This window comes from Penicillium hordei (genome assembly GCF_028827395.1).
Source record: "Penicillium hordei strain IBT 12815 chromosome Unknown utg000005l_segment0_segment0, whole genome shotgun sequence".
Classification (NCBI taxonomy): domain Eukaryota; kingdom Fungi; phylum Ascomycota; class Eurotiomycetes; order Eurotiales; family Aspergillaceae; genus Penicillium; species Penicillium hordei.
Genome location: NW_026623146.1, coordinates 3848830 through 3866280, shown reverse-complemented (window position 1 = coordinate 3866280; position 17451 = coordinate 3848830). Strand labels below are relative to the sequence as shown.

Below are 17451 nucleotides of genomic sequence, written 5' to 3'. Positions count from 1 at the left end.
TTTTCTTAACTCTCTGGCTTCGCTTTTGGGTGCGACAAAAATCAGTTCTCCACATTGAACGTTAAACACTATATTCCCTTGTTAGGCACTCAGCCAGTGCAAAGCTTGAATTATTAATTGGCACCTTGATCTTCTTGTAATAATATACATCCAATGTCCATGCATCAGAACCTTGAGGATGCGATATGTCTTCTGGCGTTAATCTCAGACCGTCCACCGGGCCTCAAAGCACCAACACAAGAGATGGAACCTAGTGATATCGATAGAGTGTTGGAGTCTTATCCCAACGACGAGGAATTCAAAGACCCAAAAGATCCAACTGTCCTGATCCAGAGGGTGAACAATACCGCATCGAGCTTAAAAACCAATTCCTCGACCGATTTGCCGAAACTCTAGCTCGCTTCAAAACTGATGCCCAGGCCAAGACGTGAAACGATGCAAACCATGTCTGATTCAGTGTCAAAGAACTCAGACTAACAGCCAAGGCTGCAGTTGCTTTCCATGGTTTCTCAGTCTGTGCCAATCACGCTCCTTCGATATACCTAATCATGATGGACAGTACCTTTACCAATTTTGGGCCATAGAAAAACTGGAGAAGGCTCTTTCCATTGATTATGACACTGTCCTATCCGGAGCAGAACGTGTTGTTTGGCTTTTATATAAGACGCTTTTCCGAGACTTCAACAACATTCCCAATATTGGTGACCCAGAGTGGATTAGATTCGGTTTCTGCTATTGCATAAGCAGGACCCAGGTGGAACTCCTTGCAAAGGCTTACATCCAGCTTGCCACCCATGCATCGCTCAATCAAATAAAGGGTACCTCAACCCCTCCCCATATCGTCTCCTGGAGGATGTAAGATAGTGAAGCAACTATGGGCAAATTTATTTGTTGGCTTCTTCGTAGGCGATGTGATAGTGGCTGTATGAACTAGTTCCGAGGTCAAGAGACAATACTATGCACGTACTAACAAGAAACGATCAACAGAAGTAATTATAATTGCTGATGAAAATCTAATACCAACGATGGTGCTCTTTAAATAGCTTCATGGCGACAAAAGGACAAAGCAACAACGGCCTCGAAGTCACAAAGGGGCGAAGAGAGATCTGGCAAACTGCATGTGTATCGCAGTGTACAGTGGCCACTAGGGACTTGAGGCCTATTGGCTTTTATTGCCAGCAGAAAATTGGCCATTACGATTTTTTAAATCATGATGCGTAAGAATTAACTGAACAATTGCTTTTAGTCATATAGATATTATGTGTTAAAAAACTGCTTTGTGGGAATTGTCCTTTTCATCTATTTTTTAGGTTATAACTGATTATCCTAAAAAAGACATCTAAAAGATACCTCAAATATAGCGTAGTAGGAATCGTCGTCATAACTCTATAGTATCATTATACAATAACTCTAGACTAGTGTAGTCGAAGTCTTTAATATTACCGATGGCCAAGAAGTCCATTGGTCCTGGAGATGCAGATCTATTACAACATTACAACTATGGATCATATTCAATAGAGCTTGAAAACATCGTTCTGGCCTTGAAATACTTCATAAAAGGTAGCCTTCTCTTTGAGATCGGTCATAGGAAGGAGCTAAATTAGATTTCACTGCTTAACCTAGTATCTAATAGGGCCAATTGCTGGTTTTATTGGTGGTTTAGGTCGCAGTGAAGAAGCGGAAGCTTACTATACACACGTTGTCGAAGCTCGGGAATCTAAAGAAATACGACATGATGTATCAGGCCAATATACTACGTTGATCATACTAGGCGGGGTTACTTTTGGAAAAGGTAGATCCGGTAATATGTGGTATGTGCTTGGAATTGTGCGGATCTTGCCAGTCAAAGTAGAATCAAATCAGATACATATATCCCCCCCCCCCCCCCCCAGTTGCTCGGGTGTTTCACAAGGAGACTCTTAACATTTGGCTCGATACCTACAATAAGGTATATAAACTAGGGATATATGCCACCAGCTTGAAGTTACAGTTGGCACAGTGACAGGTCAAGTGGGGGACACTAGTAGCAGCTACCCGAAGTTGGCGCGGGTATAAAGTTCTTTTGCACAGTAACCCGTGGACCTACTCCGTATACGGTGTAGGTAGAACTTCCAAGGTTGACGAGTTAAATAAGACACTCTGCTGATTTAAGATCACCATCCCCATAAATTTGTTAATCTCCTATTATTAGAACAGTACTTATAAGGGAACCCAATGCATCTGCGGTTTGTTTACCCCCCCACCATGCCTTCGCATGAGACTAACAAAGAACCCTCAAGACACAGTCGAATCTTGTCATTTCATCCTTCGCCTGACACCGCAACAGAACAACATCAATTCTTTCCCTGGTTTAAATTGCATCTCCACGAGCAGAATAATCTTCATAATCTTTAGAAAGCAAGTCAATAGTTCGGTCGAAAAATTGTTCGTCTCGTCGTTGGGGTGACCCATCGTATTGTATTATGCCCTGCACGTGATATGTACTATGCGGTTGCCTGATCTGTTGACACCTCGTAATGCCAAGGAATCAACAAACAACAACATACGCCTGCGATTACTTCGTTTCATTTTCGTCTGATGCTGAGCATCCGTCATTATCAGTCAGGGATTTGAAGTCAATCTCAAGCTGCTCTACTGCACCCACCATCGATATGGCGCCTGCTATATCACGCACGAATCGAGTGTGGTCTCGGAGAGAAATCGAGGGATTGATAGCAGATGGGCGAAAGATAATCATATTTGGTGGTCACGTACTCAAGGTCGACGCGTGGATACCATATCACCCAGGCGGTGATAAATCAATATTGCACATGGTCGGTCGGGATGGGACGGATGAAATCATAGCGTTACACTCAGAGGAAGCACAGGCATATATGCAAAAGTATGCGATAGGTAGAGTACATGGAAGATGGGAAAATTTCTTGCCTCCGATACAGGGAGGGATATTCAGAACACTGGCATCATCGGACGACGACGAAATTGAAGATGCCAGCTCATCTGGACAATCCACACCGCCATCACTCGTATTCGATACTGAACATACAGGAGATGAAGTGCGTCGGAGGCGTATAGGCAATGATACGCCTATTTCTCGAGCTTCATCATCAGAGCCAGAATCGGAGCAATTCGAATCGGTGGAAGCATCAACAGCTCACGCAATATCATCAGACCTTTCAAAATATCCTCGTCTCGATCCAATATCACAAGATGAGGTTATCTCAAAGTACCGCCAGCTCGATGAAAAACTGCGGTCCGAGGGACTCTACCAATGCCCATATAGCTCCTACGCTGTGGAATTTATCCGATACTCGACTCTTTTTATTCTCTTCTTGACATGCCTTCACTGTTCCTATTACACCCTCTCGAGCTTTTTCCTCGGGTTGCTCTGGCACCTGCTTTCATTCCTCGTGCACGACGCCGGTCATTTAAGTATAACACATGGATTCCACACGGACAGCTGCATTGGAATTTTTGTTGCAGATTTCATTGGTGGTCTTTCAGTCGGTTGGTGGAAACGCAATCACAACGTGCATCATATAGCAACCAACTCGCCCGAGCACGATCCGGATATCCAACATATGCCGTTTTTTGCCATCTCTCCTCGGTTCTTTGGCTCGCTGCACTCGACCTACTATGACCGCGTTATGCCTTTTGACGCTGCAGCACGGTGGTTTATCAAGCACCAGCATTACCTCTACTATCCCATACTCTTAATGGGTCGTTTCAACCTATACCGTCTAGCATGGTCGTATCTACTGGATCCGAAGCAATCGCCTCGTAAAGGCTCGGCATGGTGGCATCGCTACCTTGAAATGACCGGTCAGGTGTTTTTCTGGTACTGGTACGGCTACCGAACGTTATACCTCTCGATCCCGACGTGGTCATCCCGCATCGCATTCCTGTTCATTTCGCATATGGTCACCGCTCCGTTGCATGTCCAACTCACGCTTAGTCACTTTGCCATGTCGAGTGCCGACGGGGGTGTCCACGAGTCGTTTGCTCAAAAAATGGTGCGGACAACGATGGACGTCGATTGCCCGCCTTGGTTGGACTTTATACATGGCGGTCTCAATTACCAAGTCGTTCACCATTTGTTCCCTCGTCTGCCGAGACATAACCTACGTCGGGCACAGAAGTACGTCAAGGAGTTCTGCGAGGACGTCGGAATTCCTTACGTGATATTTACTTTTACACGCGGAAACCAAGAGGTCATTAGCAGACTGGGAGAGGTCGCTGAGCAATTGAGGGTGATGGAGGAATGTAGAAAAGTTGCTGCGAAGGACTTGATTGAAGGTCACCACAGTCATTGATTGTTTTGTTTCGTTCCTTTCTTTTTGGGTATATAGCCAAAAAAAACAAAAAAAAAAAAAAAAAGTGTAAATAGAATGCTTTTGGGCTGAGTTCAAGCACGGCTCCCTCATAATCACGATGCGATATCTAACCTTTGGCTGCATACCAAGGCGTTTGCCATCGCATTATCCCCGAACCTTGTTTCCGTCTGTACTTCTCGTATCTCAAGTAATCACAAGATTAACCAGTTCACTTTGTTTGTATCAAATCTATTTGTATCGGTGTGCTATACACGAGATACCTAACTTCAAGATGCGATTCCCCTCCGTACGGGTCCTTGAGATAAAGTGATTACTCATGACAATAAGATTTCCCACCTGCAGGTTCCAAGGTTCCAGGAGAAACTCTTATTCAAAACCATAAAGAAACCGCATTTGAGATTCTTGAGCATTGAGCTAGAATCTCAGATACTCAGACCTTACTACTCACTTCCAACACGCCGCTTACGAATTTTTTTTCACTGCTTATTTTTCTAATGTCAGGCGAGAGAGAAATTTGACTTCTATAACTCAGTCTATCGCTTTACAACATACAAGATACGGTGAAGATCGTCTTTCTGCGCAAAACGGTAGTAAAGGAAACCTCAACGAGCCCCCTTATCAAACTCCGTATCCATGAAGGTGACATGAAACAATCAATTTAAATGCCACAAATTCCGAGGTCAGATAGGTCAGATAGTAACCTCATTGCGGGGGGGTTGCCTTTCTAGGAATCTTCGGTGAAGATCAATGTAATCAATGTAACATCCTCGCAACCTTAACAATCCCCCCGCAGGTACAGGAACATTTTGGACCATTTAAAGTAACCACAAGTCAAAATAGGAGTTCCTAAAGTGTTCACAAACTGCGAGAGGTGTTATATAGGCAATAATGATAACCACACAATGGACAGTTTAAACAGCCTATAGTCGAAATGAAATTCTCCACACAACTTCTTCTCCCTTTCTTCCTTGGTCTTGCGCCTTCAGCTTCGACTGCTTCCCCGAGCGATCTGCAAGCGCAAATTGGGCACCATGTCATCTTCTCTTACCCCGGCCTCGAGCCGCCAGCCCATCTCCTCGACCTGATCAAGGAAGGCAAAGTCGGCGGCATCATGCTCTTCGGCGAAAATGTCGGTGATAACCTCACAACCACAATCGACAACTTCCAAGAGACTTACAAGCAGAGTCCGTACTATTCAGGCAGTCCTCTGTTCATCATGACGGACCAAGAAGGCGGAAAAGTACGTCGATTGGCTGGCGGACCAGTAGAGAGCGCTAAGCAAATCGGCCAAGCCGCCAATCCGAAAGCAGCAGCCATACAGATGGGCAAAGATGCTGCGAGCACGCTCGAGGAATTCAAGAATAACGTCAATCTGGCACCTGTATTGGATGTTTATCGAGAGGCCGGCGACTTCGCCGATGCCTCCCAGCGCTCTTTCAGCAACTCATCCCGCGTTGTCGGAACATGCGGGTCTGCGTTTATCAGCGCGCAACAGTCAGCCGGCGTCGTCGCATCTGCCAAGCACTTCCCTGGCCTCGGTGCAGCAGGCGCAGGCGAGAATACGGATCTACAGCCCGTCACCATTGACTTAACGCTCGAAGAGCTGCGCAAGGTGGATATGGCCCCGTATACTAAGGCCATTGCGGCAGGTGTGAACATGGTCATGACTTCGTGGGCTATATATCCTGCTTTGGACCCGACCTATCCCTCTGGGCTGAGCAAGACTATTATCCAAAATGAGTTGCGGGGTAGACTTGGCTTCAGGGGTGTTATTATTACCGATGCTATTGAGGCGGGAGCGTTAGAGGCGTTCGGCAGTCAGGCTACTCGTGGTTTGTTGGCTGCGCAGGCTGGTGTTGATATCTTGCTTGCGGCTAAGAGAGATGTCACGCAGGGAGAAGATATATTTAATTCTCTGCTTGCTGCGTTGGAAGATGGGTCATTGGACCAAAAGTCGTTTTCTGCTGCGACACTGAGAATCCTGGAGGTTCGGAAGAAGCTTGCTTAGTTACATGTTTGTACATTATATAGACCGAAGCCGTATCAGACAGGGTTGCATTACATAGAATCAAGAAATTATATCATAGATTTAGTACTGCGTGTTTCAGTGAAGTCCCGAAGTAACTTCAAAAATAGTCGCTCAATTTTCACACTATGCATGAGGCTTGGAATCCTGGTCGTCATCTACCTATGCGGGCAGATCTTGACCTGTTCATGTCAGAGACGAAGGACTTTATTCTCACTCCAAGTAACGCCAATGCTACCTACAGGTTACATATGGCTAGCTGTGGTGATATTACTCGTTTAAATTCATACTACAATATAGTTTACCCAAGTTATCTGACCTGCTTCAAAGTCAAAAGAAGAGTTGTACTCCGGTAATCCCAACCTTCCTAGTCCACTATAAGGAGAGAGATTACCTGTGATAATCGCCTGTCATCGGTTCCAGTTAATATAAGAAATGTTTCTTGTTGCATCTACACTGGCCAGTTATGAGATTCCAATTTAGAGTGAAGCACGCACCTGCCGACGTTAATACTGACGCACAAAAATGAGAATTTTCTCCCGACAACGCCACATCCCACGATTATTGCAAAATTTCATCAATTTCATCAATTTCACCAAAAAAGCAAGTGATATGAACAAAAGGCAAAAAGATCATGATAAGAGTGGGATTCGAACCCACGCCTCTTGCGAGACCAGGAAACTATTGCTAGTTGTGGAGTCAAGGTATACCTTAACCTGGCGCCTTAGACCAACTCGGCCATCTTACCAGTGAAGATGAATGATGGATGAGAATATGGCTATATAAGCGAAAACAAAATCAAATACCAACATTGAATGCAGTATCATGCTCCTACTGACGTAGTGCAGAGTAAATTTAGCTATCATACATGTACTAGGGATTCTACTTCGGTGCAAAGTGCCTCGACACAAGCAATCCATCTACGTAAGGAAAAGTTGGTTTCAAACATGCTTTTTATACAATCTAGCTCTTTTTATCATCTTACCGACATGGGACATAGTTCAAGGCAGCTCATATGCCACTCACTTCATAGAAAAATTCACAGACAACACCACCTCGCTCCGGGGCCACTTTCAGACCCGAAAAATTGATTCAAAAAAATGCCAAAAAAAATTGACCGACGCAGGGATCGAACCTGCAATCTCTTGATTCGTAGTCAAGCGCCTTGCCATTGGGCCAGCCGGCCGTGCTTATAGGGACGGACACAAAATGTGCACTATAAGCGAAAACTAAATAGGACCCACTCTATCCCTCATCAGCCTCATTGGCAACAAATATCGTCGTCGCAATTGGCCTATACTTCGTTTTAAATATATAAGGCTAGTCTAGTAGTAATAGATAATGCTTATCTTGCTTCTGTTGATATCAAATTTAGCTTTTACATATATGTTCTGAATGTCACAGTAACTATATAGAAGCATTATATATATTGCCATCCAGCCTGTAGGTAATATGTCCGCTACCAGCTACTCCAACATATAATCGTCTAGTGCCGCGTTTAGGGCTGTTTTAAGATCCCGTGGGGTTATACTAACAATATACCAACACCCACAAAAGGCTATTGGACGTCGAGAGATTCTCTAGTCAATATTGGAAGTTACGCGGATGAACCAGCGTCCGATGGAAAGTGGAATGTATACGAAGTACGAAGTAGGAAAAAGTAGGTCAGTCTTTTACATAAAATACTACCACAAAGTACAGCAGGGATTGTCGTTCTCATTAAGTAATGAATCTTGTTGCCCACATGGGTCCCCAATAGTGTCAAATAGCTCGTGACCAGTTTAGCGACATATGCACGAAAGACATGTCATGCCAGCATATATTTGGTTGTTGCTGCAATACGACGTAGTAACCATAGGAAACTGGATAGATATAGTGGTGGGGACCAAGCAAAGTCCGCGCTGGAATGAACAAAATAGACAGATGTCGTTGTGGCGTGAAACATATATGTGAGTACTTCTGAGGTTGCCTCTAACAAGCCAACTGCTTCATTTGGCCCCCACTGTTCTGGGGTCCATATTATGGAAAAAAAAAGCCACAGACAACGCGCGTAGCAATAAAATAGCGCTAAAGGTACTAGGCTATACAGAAAACTACAAGTCAGGGCTTTCACGTTGTGCGATATTCTAGTTTCTTTAGAGCTTAGCGAAGTGAGTACCTTAGGAGTTAGGTCTATACGTGGGCATCGTCGAGAGAACAGAGGAAAGAAAGCACACCTACCTACACATACCTATAACACCCGTTGTGTAGTGATTAGTCCTATTGGGACCAGTTGGTTTCATAATAATTTCGGGTGTGGTAGGATACCCCATGCAGCTCTTCCAAAGGGTGCGTTCGCAGGGGTTCTCAAAGGAGATACAGCCACATGCGGCTAGAACAAACAGTGTATACCAGGATCAAAGGAAAGAAAAGAATTGACTCATGGGTTGGTTCGGAGGCCGCAACAAAATAATGAAGGTCCGATCCAATGGGACATTTCCCATAAGGCTAGGTCGATCTTGAGCACGGGAGGTGGGCCCCGGATGTCTCTAAGATCGAGCTGCGAAGACAAGAAAAATTGCTATATATATCGAAGTGAATATTTTTATTGCTTCTTTTGAGAAATATTTATGTGAAACTAACTGTTTTGAATAACAAAGTCCTACGAAAGTCCAAAGCGGCTAGAAGTAAGAAGTCTCGCTCGCCACCACGGACTAGACCGGAGGTAGTTCCGCCCTAGCCATTTTGAGCTCCACTGCGTCAACGGCCTGGTATCTCTCGGCGCTTTTATTTTTCGTCCTTTGAACCCCTCCTCTTGTCTAACTCTCTGTCATTCTCTTTTTCTTTCCCATTTCCATTACAGGTTCTCTGTATTCTACTGATTGGAAGCTTACCCCTTTTATTCTGCGGAGCTCTCACCGAGCGCGCCGCAAACCGCAAGCTACCATCATGGGGCTGTCCAAAACGAACAGGATTTTGATCCTGCTGGTCATCGATACAGCATTTTTCTTGCTTGAATTAATCACTGGTTCGTATATTGGCAGCTCGATTGTATGCGACCGGGTTCTGACATTGATTTCCTAGGTTATGCCGTCCACTCCCTTGCCCTTGTCGCCGATTCCTTCCACATGGTACAGTACCATCTACGACCTTGCTCTCTGGCTGAAGCTAACACGAATAGTTGAATGATGTCTTATCCTTGTGTGTCGGATTATGGGCAGTCAAGGTCGCAAACCGGGAGACCACCTCCAACACGTACACCTATGGCGTAAGTCGATGACCAACACCAGCCCCGAAGGACGATCTGACAATTGGATTTTTGTTATACAGTGGCAACGAGCGGAGACACTTGGTGCCTTGGTCAATGGCGTGTTCCTAGTCGCCCTGTGCATGTCGATTTTCCTGGAGGCAACTCAGCGATTGTTCGAACCCCAGGAAGTGCAAAACCCCCGATTTGTTTGCATTGTTGGCTGCTTCGGCCTAGCTTCCAATATCATTGGATTGGCGCTATTCCATGACCACTCCCATGGACCCGGCGGCGGCCACGACCATGGTCACGGTCACGATGAACACGACCATGATCATGACATCGAGGCTGGTGAACATGATCACGATCACACATCGATCGCCGATCAGAGTGAGGACATGGCGGGCACTACCGCTGGCTTTGGCGGACCCGCAAGTGTGCCTCAAAACTCCCTCACGCACTCTGCCACCGTACCACCCCGAAAACAGCGCGATACCCAGACCCGCGGCCCAAGGAGATACAGCACAGGACGCGGATTTGTGAGCCCCGACGATATTCCCGTACTTCCAGAGAGACTGAGACAAGGGATTATCGCCGCCAGCCAATACCGGAATGAACAAACATCGGATTCGGAGAATGGCCACGATGAGGATGAGATCCCATCTGAGCGTTCAGGTCTTCTGAGCCACCGTGATCGCACCACCAACTACACCGATGAGGAGGGATCTTCAGTCAAGATCCACGACCACCGTGATGAAGATGTCCACAAAACTCACAACCATGCTCAACCCAAGCCGAAGGACCATCAGAAGGGTCACAATCACGACCTCAACATGCGTGGTGTCTTCCTCCATGTCATGGGAGACGCCCTCGGAAACATTGGTGTGATCGTTTCCGCGCTTATTATCTGGCTGACGGACTACGAATGGCGCTATTACGTCGACCCGGGCATTTCCCTCGTTATCACACTGATCATTCTTGCATCCGCCATTCCGTTGTGCAAAGCTGCCTCGCGTATCCTTCTTCAGGCCGTACCCCCCGGTATGAGCATTGATCATATCAAGGAGGACATCGAGGGTCTTCCTGGTGTCATTGGTTCACACCACCTGCACGTTTGGCAACTCAGTGACACCAAGATCGTGGCTTCAATCCATCTCCAAGTCGACACCGAAATCAAGGGCGAAGGGTCGGAGAGGTACATGCGCCTGGCCAGACAGGTGAGACGCTGTCTCCATGCCTACGGTATTCACTCTTCGACTATCCAACCCGAGTTCGCACCGGAAAGTGACACCGAAGACAATGGAAGAGCATCGTCTTCTCGGGACACCGATGACCACGTTCTCAGTCGGGCTGGCAGTCTTCGGGAGGGTGACCCTCAAGCATGCCTTTTGGAGTGTGACACAAACTGCGCCCGAGGAGGCCAGTGTTGCCCTAAAAAGTGAACTTGATTCCCTGACGTGGTGACTTTTCACGCACCTTCGTTTCTCATTTGGCACCATGACCCCCAAACATCTCACCCCTACGGTTTTCCTATCCAGATACCCTATCTTTTATCCCCACCTTCTTTGTTTGGGTAGATTCACAAAGACTTGCCCCACTCATTCCCCATATTAATTGTCTGGTTTTCTTAGAAGTGGTAGTTTTCCCTTGGGCCAACCTGTTTTTGGGAAATGCATGGCAAAGCATGCCATGCAATATCGTCCTATTTGCGGACATAAGCCCGCTGACCCACTGTATTCTTTAGACCACATTTTTATGTGCTTCTATTTATCTCTAATTCAATATCTGCGAATCAGCCTCGGAAATGTACTACACGTGTATATATATGTACAAAGTATAATATAATAAAAGTGACTTTATTTTGTTCAGGGTTTAAATACAAATTGTAGGTACCTACCGACTTGCTACTAGCAGCGTCATCTCAAAACTGAGTAACGTTAAATATCTGGACCACCTTATGTGGGTTCTTGGCTAGTGGTAAATGTATGCATATATTGGCTCCTAAAGCTCCGATATAGATACTGACACGCGGCAGTGGCCATTGATCTAACCGTACTGGCTGAGTCCCTGCCGCAGAAATAGGCCGTTCTTCTCACCGGTATTGCATGCGTCTGGGGCTTTGGAAGCACCGCCAACGCACTCATTGTATTACCCCATTGTCTTCTTATTATCCTATCAGAACCACTACGTCTAGCTACCTCCTGTGTTAGCATGGCCTCTTGTCGTCGAATTCTGTTGCCCCAACAGAACTAACACGGAGACGTGCGTCCGATCTGACAACATGGGTTGGCGATATATCGATATCGTCCTTGGTGGAATATGTTTGATCATGTTTATCGTGCACTGCTTGATCCTTGGGATACACGAGTCGCCGAAATGGCTAGTCAGCAAAGGCAGAATTGACGACGCCGTGAAAGCACTTAATTCGATCAGCTCTAAGAACAAATCCGAATGCACAGCAGACCTTCAGCAATCCATCAATATACCACAGGAGCAGGCTGCAAACCCTACATGGCTTGAAGATGTCATTTCGATTCGGGAGTTGTTCTGCGGGCAGAAGAACATCAAGCTAACTAATGGAGCTCATGATGTTACTCTAGGCGTTTGTTGGAATTTGGGGAACTTGGCCTGTCGTCTCTCTATCCCCAGGATAATATGTTGGCTGATTCTCTCTAATAGTTATCCCCTCTATGATGTCTTCCTTCCCTACTACCTGGAAGTGCACGCCGCCAATTTGGGCGACAGTATTAACTACTAGACATACCGAGACCTCGCCATTTCCTCTGTAGTAGGAATCTGCGTGCCCTTGCTAAGCGCCTATTTTGTCAGACTCCCTAAGCTCCGTCATCAAGGGGCACTAGTTATAACAGGCTGTATATATACACTCTTCGCTGGGTTATTTACCTAGGTCCGAATCGAGGGGCAGACCATTGGGTTTTCATGCATGACTAATTTCTAGCTGAAAGTAGTAGTTATATGCTATTATTTATAGGTATGCGCCTTTCCCTTTCTCTTCCCCCGAATGATCAGAGCTTACCTTTGTTAGATATACTCCCGCATATCTAATAACAAAACTCTGCGACGTTGGGTGCGGGATGCTCATAGCATATAGTCGCCCCGTCTCCATTTCCGCAGCCTTTATTGCAACGTTCGGGGACATTACCTCTAGTGTACCACTTTGGGTTCCCTATACGTTGTATGTGGCTATAGCTTTGGTAGGACTTTTATTGCCGCGTATCGACTACTAGTACGATGCATGGTTAATTGTTTTGTGTTTTGTCGAATACTAAGGTGGAATATAGGGTCGAGACAGTCTACAGGAGTGGCTACCTGTCAGGCTGCCACTCCGCCAGGCAGAAGCAAAGGGAGCGACTGCGACTAAAAATAGTTTGATGTCTTCTACAAGTATTATCACACCTCTATCTCAACCCAGGGTTTCAACTCAAACAGCGGCACACAGGCTACCACAAGTAGATAAATCCATATAAGTGCATGTGAAGTGATCCACTTCCGAAGAAAGAACTTCGAGCCTCGTCAAGGTCTACCGTTGCCTAACAGTCGCTCTAGACTGTCCTGTGGCGTGCACCTACGAGATCGCTCTGACGCTTCGACAAAGTCCAGCACGGCCTAAACCGCCCTAGCCCACCTTCCTTACCTTCGGTTGAGCCTCTTAGTAGGCTTAGCAAGCTTCGAAACGTGTCCCCTCTTTCGTCCCACACCTCCCATCGAATGTCTCCAAGGCTTGGACAATGCACCAGCATACGGGTGACTTGGGTGGTCGTTGTCGCGAAATCCAAAAGACTTGGCTTAGATAGATAGCCAGCTGTGTATTGTGGCGTAGATATGTTAGCAGCTTTGCCTGATTTCTGGGCAGTTTGCCATATAGCTTTCTGGTGTGCTTTGCCGGCAATGTGCTATCAGTTTTCCCGACCCCTTAGAAAGCTTCTGTCCACGGGTAAACACATGGATTACATAGTTGTTGCAATGCGTATCACTTCGGCTGGTTATTTATAAACCAATATCCACTAGACAGGGTACTGATTCATTCGTACACTGAATTTTGAAAACGGCTTCCTCAAAAAACCCTCACGATTTGCTAAGGGTCTGCACGTGACCGCCCCATGTCTGGCGATCGACACATCTCGACCCGAAGCTTAAAACAATTGCCTGTTCTGTAAATCCCCCTGTCTTAAACTTGAACACCATGTTATGAACTTTTTTTTCTTTTTTTCTCTTTGACTCTTCATCATTCATTCTTTTTTTTGTTATTTCCAGTATGCCCAGAGCATGACCAGTCATTCCTTTATTTGAACACCAGCCCCGTCTAGTCCGGGGTCGAGCCACCCTGTCACGTAATTTAGCCTCGCTGTCAAGCTAAGCTAAACATGACACTCGCCTACCCACGCAACACGGGCGCTTCTCCCCTTCCCTCCTTCAACCAACATCAGTCATCGAGACCACAAAGTATATTCAGTCGCGTGTGGGACTCCATCCCCCCAGCGGCAAAACAATGGCTTCCCGGCAGTGTCAGTGGGAGAATTGGCAGACATCGGGAGAGTGAGGGGATTAAGACAACGGCAGTCGACCTTGTCAAACGAATCTTTACGATACCAAATGCCATTATTTTGCTGTGGATGTTCTCAATTCGGTGGGGTGAACGGACCGTATTTCAGGACAGCATCAACAAATGCCTTTGGGATAGCTGGGAGGAATGGGTAAGTTGACAGTGGCACACCTGTTGCAAACCAGTTTACTTGCCTTAGCTGGTGCTAACAGTTGAATGTATCTAGCCTCAAGATGCCACACCGCACCACATTGCCTTTATCGCTGACCCCCAACTCGTTGATCCCCACACTTACCCCGGTCGACCATGGCCTGTGTCGACTTTGACGGTCAAATACACCGACCAATATATGCGACGGTCATTTTCCTTGATACAAGATCACCTTGAGCCGGACTCAGTGCTGTTTCTTGGGGACCTTTTCGACGGTGGCAGAGAATGGGCCACGGCTACAAGCAGCAGCCCCGAAGCGCGGTGGAAGAAGTATACGGACTCCTTTTGGAAAAAGGAGTATGGGCGATTTATTAAAATATTCTTGGACCCGTGGGAGAAATTAGTGAAGCCACCTGTTGATGGACGAGGGCGCAGAATGATTGCTAGTCTACCTGGCAATCATGATCTTGGGTTCGGTAACGGCATCCAGGAACCCGTCCGCAATCGCTTTGAGTCCTTTTTTGGAAACCCCAACCGCGTCGATGTCATTGGGAACCATACTTTTGTTTCAGTAGACACTCCCTCGCTGAGCGCGATGGACCAGCCTGATCCATTGACGGGCAGCTCCCCGACAGCCAGCGATCAAAATCGTCCCATACGCCCGATCTGGAAAAACGCAGATGATTTCTTGGATAAGATGGCCATCCACAAGGCGAAAGCGGAGACGGATGAGCTGCGAACGCTGCAAAACCAGACTGAGGGGCATACTATATTCGACTACCGTATTGTCGACGCTGTCGACCCCGCCATCCATCAAAAGCCTCAGCCAGCAGGTGTCGGCTTTCCTACTATTATCCTCACACACGTCCCTCTCTACCGCAAGCCAGCTACTCCATGTGGTCCTCTTCGCGAACGCTATCCGCCCTCTTCATTGGACGAGGAGCTGGCGGAGGACGAGCCTAACTCTCTGAAAATTGCCGGAGGCTATCAGTACCAGAATGTCCTAACGCAGACTGTTTCCACCGAATTGGTTTCCAAGGCAGGACCCAACGTCGTCCAGGTGTATTCCGGCGACGACCATGACTACTGTGAAGTGTCCCATCGGGAATTCAACGGCTCGCCCAATGAAATCACAGTCAAAAGCATTTCCTGGGCGATGGGAGTCCGCCAACCGGGGTTCGTACTGACCAGTCTGTGGAATCCAATCGACCCCAAGACAGGCAAAGCCACCCAGGACGGATCACCACCCACTATCCAAAATCACCTCTGTATCCTCCCAGACCAACTAGGAATCTTCTTCTACTACCTCACCATCCTTGGCCTTAGCGTCTCCGTCCTCCTCCTCCATTCCATCTACCGCATCCTCTACACCCCAGAACCATCTCCATCTGGCGCCCTTCTTCCCTCTCACCGAGCGCCGCTCTCTCCCACACCATCAGTACCACACCTCCGGCGCGTCCAGCTCCACCCTCTCATCGGCGGGTAGCCTAGCCAACCGCAATGGCATGATAGCCTCCACCCGCTACCCCGGCACTCAATCCCCGCAAGATGCTTACCGGGGCACAGACGATGACTCCGAAACCGTTTCCTCGAAGGATAAGGCTGCATGGCGACCCGCCTTGGCTACCCGCTCCCGATCGACGGCATCCCTCATTATCCGGGATCTGTATCAATCCGTCAAGTTTGTGGCGCAAGTGGTGCTGACTGTGTATTTCATCCTGATCTGGCGCTGGTAGCTAGTCCGACCAGTCTCTCTCTCTTTTTTTCAGCGAGCATAAACATAATAGACAATCATTTCGCCGGAACGTGCCTTAGTGGCGTAGTCTTAATCCCTGATCTTTGATTGATCGTATGATCTGTTGCCAGCACTAGCCTCGTCCTCGTGATACATAAAAATAGAGGAAAAAAATATGTAATGGGCTAGAACTCTTCGGGGTTACACCAGATCCCAACCTGCGTCACTTCTCGGCCAAAACCACCCGCATCGACTGGCACATGTTTATTCCCCGGGTCTGACACCGATCTGGCTAGCCACAGACCACCGGTGTCTCCGATGTTTCACCGTAAGCGACCAATGTCGGGAAAGCCTCGGGTAGTCTGTCCAATCCACGACTCGGGAAAAATAGCGCAACGCACGGGACAAGCCATTTTATTTGGTTTTTCCCGACAATTTTAGCTCTTTTGGCACATACAGATCCGTGGAAAAAGTCAAACTTCCGGCCGGGGAAATTAATCATTTCAGACTTTTTTTTCCCTAATTCGGCTCCGGTGAACACTGACCAGATTATCCACATGTTTGGTTATTGGTCCTAGAAATCTCGGACCCTGACTCCGTACAGGTCTGGGGAAAATTTGGGTCTGGGGTGAGGGGGAAAATATGGGGGAAACTTATTCGAGCAATTGAATTATTTCAGTCTTCCTAGTATTCCAAGGAAGTGTGAAACCTCATATAATACACTTTGCAACTGTACCGAAGACCAACCCAATTACAATCCCGTAAAAACTGTGGAATTATGTAAGACAATTTTCCAGGCCGTTGCCTTGCCCCCGAGGCGGGACGCCGATACCGATCGGCATTAGCCCAACCCGGTTCCCCCTGTTTTCGGCCTGTCGTGTCATGTGGTATGTAAAAACCTATTTCAATCCCATCTTCCTAAGACATGTTTGTACATATCGGAATAGCCGAAATTCATACAATCCAATGTAATACTATGTACATTCGATATTCTCAATGGATATTCTGGTCGATCATACCATGCAAGGAAAGTGCAAAGCGTGATGTAACGTAAGGTTCAGGGCACAAGGGGGAAAAAAAGCCTTGGGACTGAGTTCAGTGTTGAGCCAATTCCAGTGTTGGGCCAATAGCCAGCCCGGCAGGAGTCCGGGGGCTGAGTCCACTCAGCTGCCATTGGCTTCTCCACTTTCGGTCGAAACTCTATCCCCAGTCCTAAAACATCCTGAAAATACGTGGGAATGGGGAAAATACTGGAAGTGCTGTTCTGGGATTGGACAGGATGCAGATTTCTTCGGTTGGGCTGTCCAGGCGGTTCCACCCGGTGCTGTTTTCGGGGTTTGTTGATTGCAAATTTCCCCCGGGCAGGACCATGTGGTTGAGAATTTGGGGACTGGGGAAGTACAAATAGAGGGGATTGAC

The 17451-nt window shown here is 47.1% G+C and overlaps 6 protein-coding genes across 6 annotated transcripts; all 6 read left to right on the top strand.

Annotated features, from left to right (window-relative positions):
- Window positions 1-153: 153 nt before the first annotated feature.
- Window positions 154-396, top strand: N7537_010301 (uncharacterized protein; the record flags this gene model as incomplete). Its single annotated transcript, XM_056901355.1, has 1 exon — window positions 154-396. One exon carries the CDS (start codon window positions 154-156, stop codon window positions 394-396), a length of 243 nt encoding a protein of 80 aa, XP_056750023.1.
- A 2414-nt stretch (window positions 397-2810) lies between these two features.
- On the top strand, window positions 2811-4310 carry N7537_010300 (acyl-CoA desaturase; the record flags this gene model as incomplete). Its single annotated transcript, XM_056901354.1, has 1 exon — window positions 2811-4310. The coding sequence occupies one exon, from the start codon at window positions 2811-2813 to the stop codon at window positions 4308-4310; it is 1500 nt and encodes a 499-aa protein (XP_056750022.1).
- A 952-nt stretch (window positions 4311-5262) lies between these two features.
- On the top strand, window positions 5263-6339 carry N7537_010299 (putative glycosyl hydrolase; the record flags this gene model as incomplete). Its single annotated transcript, XM_056901353.1, has 1 exon — window positions 5263-6339. The coding sequence occupies one exon, from the start codon at window positions 5263-5265 to the stop codon at window positions 6337-6339; it is 1077 nt and encodes a 358-aa protein (XP_056750021.1).
- Window positions 6340-9285: 2946 nt separating this feature from the next.
- On the top strand, window positions 9286-11025 carry N7537_010298 (cation diffusion facilitator family transporter; the record flags this gene model as incomplete). The annotated part of the gene is made up of 4 exons (XM_056901352.1): window positions 9286-9364; window positions 9421-9467; window positions 9518-9604; window positions 9667-11025. The coding sequence occupies 4 exons, from the start codon at window positions 9286-9288 to the stop codon at window positions 11023-11025; spliced, it is 1572 nt and encodes a 523-aa protein (XP_056750020.1).
- An 839-nt stretch (window positions 11026-11864) lies between these two features.
- N7537_010297 (uncharacterized protein) lies at window positions 11865-12341 on the top strand (the record flags this gene model as incomplete). The annotated part of the gene is made up of 1 exon (XM_056901351.1): window positions 11865-12341. One exon carries the CDS (start codon window positions 11865-11867, stop codon window positions 12339-12341), a length of 477 nt encoding a protein of 158 aa, XP_056750019.1.
- A 1627-nt stretch (window positions 12342-13968) lies between these two features.
- Window positions 13969-16033, top strand: N7537_010296 (putative manganese ion homeostasis (Fr); the record flags this gene model as incomplete). Its single annotated transcript, XM_056901350.1, has 3 exons — window positions 13969-14298; window positions 14374-15565; window positions 15624-16033. 3 exons carry the CDS (start codon window positions 13969-13971, stop codon window positions 16031-16033), a joined length of 1932 nt encoding a protein of 643 aa, XP_056750018.1.
- Window positions 16034-17451: the final 1418 nt, after the last annotated feature.